The 4,782-nt window shown below is 56.9% G+C and overlaps 1 protein-coding gene across 1 annotated transcript; it reads left to right on the forward strand.

The window, feature by feature from the left end:
* Positions 1-4,266: 4,266 nt before the first annotated feature.
* Positions 4,267-4,769, forward strand: TMDD1 (transmembrane and death domain 1; the record flags this gene model as incomplete). The annotated part of the gene is made up of 1 exon (XM_040466629.1): positions 4,267-4,769. A coding segment is annotated over exon 1 (503 nt), but the record flags the coding sequence as incomplete, so codon positions are not given.
* Positions 4,770-4,782: the final 13 nt, after the last annotated feature.

Below are 4,782 nucleotides of genomic sequence, written 5' to 3' on the forward strand. Positions count from 1 at the left end.
GCCTCTTATTTTTGTAAGATGTGTAGAATTTGCTGTTTTTCGTTTTATTTTGACAACTCAGGAAGAAACTGACCTCAGAAAGAATGTTAGACTTTGGCTGCTCTCCTGTGTGTTCCCTGCCCCCCCCCACCCCTCCCGAGGAACAGATTCTCCCAGAAGACTCAGAAAGTGAAACTTGTGGGTAACGGGAGAGGAAGGCCCAGAGCCCCACGGACACCCCTGCTCTTCCTGGGACAGAAGCGGAATGTATTTCTAGGGCTTCCTCCCCAGGTCCAAGGTTGTAGGCGGGGGTGTGGGGGAGTGGGTTGTGGGATTTGAGAGGAGGTAGGTCCTGTTGCTCTCCCCCTGAGCCCCACTCTCCAGCTTAGTGTTTTTTTCTTTAGGGTTATCCAGAGGGAGGCCCTTGCCCCCTCCCTGTCCCAGATCCAGAAAGAGAGGACCCAAATGGGCAGGCGTCCGAGGCAGAAAGTCCCCAGAGTGGTCATCTCACCTGGCCCTTACCTAGGCAGAGATCTTCTATAACTTAGGATTCCCTCGGGAGAGAAGACCGTGTGGCCACGAGTCTGGCTGGGCACAAAACTGGCTACAGACTCAGCTTCCCTGTATGTTGGGAGGCTCCAAGGAGGAAGTAGCACCAATTACAGAAGGTTCTGTTGGGAAGCGGGCCTGTCCCGTTCTCCTAGGGTCCTCGGTTGGGAGCCCCAGGGGCTTCCAGAGGGTGAAGGGGATGGGCAAGCTGGTTTTCCCTGATGCTAGGAGTTTCCCTGATGCTAGGGTGGGAGTCCCACCCAAACTTTCCACCAGAAGCCAGCCTCGGGGAGGCGGCGGGTGCGGGGGCTTCCTTGTGAGAAGAATATGCCTGTCCTTCCCAGCAACTTTCCCTTGATAGGGCTTCTCTCCCTCAGGGAGCCCATTTCACCACTCTGACCTTTGGTCCAAAGCAGGAGGCAAGCCCTCACCCTACCTCTTCTCTCTCCCACCCCAGCCTCCCTCCCTGTTCCCTGCTCACCCTTCCAGCTCCTCCAGTCTCTGTACCATCTCCCACTCTGCTGGAAGGGTGTCCACAGGGGACATTTCAGGTGCCAAGGTGCCGAGGGCCTGTGCTGGCCTAGGGCTGCTAACAGGAAAGCTGCTCTGTTTCTCCCCCACCCCCCGCTTTTCATCCTTGGTCTTTCTGGCCCTCCTCTCCTTGGAGCTGGCTGACTGCAGGGCTTTGGTGCCTCAGCAGCAGTGGGTTGCACTGCTGTAAAGGGCCCTTTGGAGGGTGCAGGGCGTGAGAAGTTTCTCTCAGGTGTGTGTATGTATATGGGGGTGGGGGTGGAGGGCCCCGGGGAGTGGGGTTGGGATCTCAGCCTTCCCTTCAAGAGGCAGGCAGCTGGGGGTGGGGGGAGGAACTCACTGAGACCCAGGGCCCCCACTGCCTCCTCCACTGGCCTTGGGGAGCTTTGCACAAGGAGACAGCCCCCAGTCTACTAGCACCTACCTCATGGGCACTGGGGCAGGTGGGGGGAAGGGCAGGTCCAGCTCTGGTAATGTTGGGGGGGGCATACCAAAGAATCCAGGGGCATGGATGTGGGGAGGACAGACTCGGCAAGCTGGTCCTCCTCTTCCTCTACCCAGACTGGGGTTGGGTTCCTCTCCTCCAGCTGTAACCATTTCTACCTCATTTTGCTGCGTGTTGTACATGGACGTATTTATCTCCTGTCTGATGATGCTCTGCAGTTGTGGTCTGTCTACCTCAGAAGAGACTGTATTTTAAAAGAAAGTATTACACAGTATTAAAGCGATGACATGTGGCTTCCAGAGAATTTCTTGGGGGCAGCAAGATGTGGGGAGCCCTTGGGGAATGCTTGGGCATCCAGGGCTGCGGGGCATGTGGTCCTGTGGGCGTTTCTAGTCCTTCAGCAAACCATTACTGTGGGTCTCCCGTTCCTCATTTTGGCACAGCAAGTGCCTACCAAGTATTGGGCGCTAAGGCCACCAGGTGAAAAGCCCCTGGATAGGGAAGGCCCTCCTGTAGTTATGAGCTCCCAGAGGCTCAGAATTGGGGCTGACTCCTATCTGCAGAGCCCCAAGGTATGAGGAGAAAGAAGGGCTCACACGTTTGGTGAACGAGTGAATGGATGAATAAATGAATGCTTGGAGAAAAGGGGGCAGCTTGAAGAAGAAGGTGCACCCAGAATGTGGACAGCGGCCCTCATTGGCTTGAGCTAAGATCAGACTTTGTTCTTGGAGGGAGGGAAAGGGTGCAGAGGGCAGGCTATGGAAAGGGCCTAGTTCCAGTCTTCAGGGTCACGTGGGACCCTTTGTCCACCACCATCTGTCAATTCCCAAACTCTGTCTTTGCCAGCTTATCATAAACGGAGCCTGAGAAAACTAGGAAGGAAGGAAGACCTTGCTGAAAAAGTTGTACGTAGATACCTGTCAGAGGTGCGGACCTACAGTTTCCTGAGGTCCTTGAATGCTCTAAACAATATTATTGAAAATGCACCAAAGTGCAAGGATTACAGTACATGTGCACAGGGGCTCAGGGCTCAGGGCCACCCTGGGCTTTCAGGAGGCAAAGCAAGCCCGAGGGGAGAGCCTGCAAAGCAGTTTCCCCCGTAAGAGAAACAATTGTGTGCCTGGATAAGGGGGGCTCTAGGGCATTGCCCCAGGACTCAGAGACCAACCCGTCTTGGCCCCTGGAGGCCTAGACACTGTGCAGACACTGTGTAGCCCTGAGGATACAGAAATGGTTAAGCACAGCTGCTGTTCTGGAGAGCCCACAATACAGGGTGAGAAAAGCTCAAAAATGGATTATTTGATTATTATTATTATTTTTTAAGTAGGCTCCACACCCAATGTGGGGCTCGGACTCAGGACTCTGAGATCAAGAGTCACACACTTCTACTGACTGAGACAGCCAGGCGCCCCCACAATGGATCATTTGAAAATACAACTGGAAAAAGCTGCTGGGAAGGGATCATATGAAAATCGTATATTCTCACGTTTGGTACAGTATTTGGTACGTGGAAGACACTAAACAAATGCTGGATAAGTCCTTCAATTAATGATTTTCCAGATAAGTGTCCCAATGGAGGATGCACAGGCTGTCTCAATGCCCAGAAGAGATTCTAACCTGCGGTGGTGGTGGTGTGTCAGAAAAACTTCCTGGAGGGGGTACAGCCCAACGAAACTGGAGGCTGGAACCCACCACGGGTGTGATTTGTTACAAGAGCATCAAGTGAGGGCAGGAGTGGGGGGAGTGGGGGTTCGGGGGAGAAATGAGGCTGGACGGATCCTTGGGACTGTACCACCTTAGCAGGAGGAACTTTTCATGCCCTGTGAAGAGCCCAGGATCTGAGATGAAGGTCATGGGTGCGTGTTTGGACAGGGACTGATTTCACATGAATTCACACACACACTGATTGAAAACATCTTTCCTGAACACCTACTCTGCACTAGTTGCTATAGGGACAACAAAAGGACCTTACAGCCGAATGGAGGAGACAGTAAAAAGGCAGAACTGCGGTGTGTTGCAGGAGAGAATAAGAGGGATTCCTAGTGGAGAGGGGCAAAGGGTGTGTGCTGGGGTCAGAGAGGGCTTCCCAGAAAGGACCCACTCTGGCTGAGGAGTGACTAGGGCAGAAGCGTGTGGGCCAAGAGCCAAAGGGGAGCCAGACCCGAGGTTGCTCAGGAAACAAGGCCAGTGACTGGGGCCCCAGCGTGTGTGCAGTGGGAGTGGGCACTTGAATAGCTCACCTTATCTAGACAAGAGGAGATGAGGGTCTGGAGGTACCTGTGGGAGGGTGGGAATTGGTAGAGTCTATAAATATTTGGTAGTCCGAGAATTCGGGATTAGATATTGGATAATGGGGAGCAAGGGGTCTAGGGCTTGTGCTGGAGGCTGAGGGGTTACAAATGGGTTATTAGAGATGTGGGAGACTTGCTAAGTTTGAGGCATTAGTGGGATGGCTGGGAGTCAGGCGTTGGGCAGGCATTTTAATAGAAGGGCCCAGGATTCTATCCTATCCTAGGGGACTGGGTCTCCCTCCCTCCCCCCGCTACCCTTGGGTGCTGAACTCCCTCCAATTCCTTTTGATTCCTAGTTTCTGGGTGCTGGGAGATTCCCACGAAGCCCCAAGTGTCAGCTGCCCCCTGGCCCCCAGTCCCGGCCGGCGGAAACCCCGCCCTCTCCCCTCCCCCGCCGCCAGTGTCAGGCTCCCCTCCCCCCCCCCATGGGTGTTCTGAGCTCCTCCCCGCCCAGTCGGGTCACAGACGGCGATGGCAACGGGGACGGCGACGGCCGCGCGGGCCCAGGCCCTGGCGTTGGCGCTCTGGGGCTGGGCGCTGGCCCCGGCGGGGGCCTTGGACGCTATGGGCCCCCACGCGGCCGTCCGTCTGGCCGAGCTGCTGACCCCGGAGGAGTGCGACCATTTCCAGTCGCTCCTGAAGGTGCCCGAGCCGGACGTCGAGGCCGAGCTGGCCCGGCTCTCTGAGGACCGGCTGGCCCGCGCGGAGACGCCGGGGCCCACGTCCAAGCCGCCGGGCAGGCTGTGGCGGCGGCGGCGGAAGCGGGCGGCGGCCGAGTCCGCGGAGGTGTCGGACGGCTGCCGGGAGAGGCTGGCGGACTGGCTGGCGGCCGAAGCCTCGACCCTCTCTTGGGACCGCGTGGCCCGGGCGTTGCGGCGCTGCGGCCGGCCGGACGTGGCCCGGGAGCTGGCCAAGAACCTCCACCAGCAGGCGACGCTGCAGCTGCGCAAGTTCGGCCAGGCCTACCGGCGCCCGCCGGCCGCCCCC

Source organism: Herpailurus yagouaroundi, unplaced genomic scaffold (assembly GCF_014898765.1).
Source record: "Herpailurus yagouaroundi ecotype Mexico unplaced genomic scaffold, PumYag 64434, whole genome shotgun sequence".
NCBI lineage: Eukaryota > Metazoa > Chordata > Mammalia > Carnivora > Felidae > Herpailurus > Herpailurus yagouaroundi.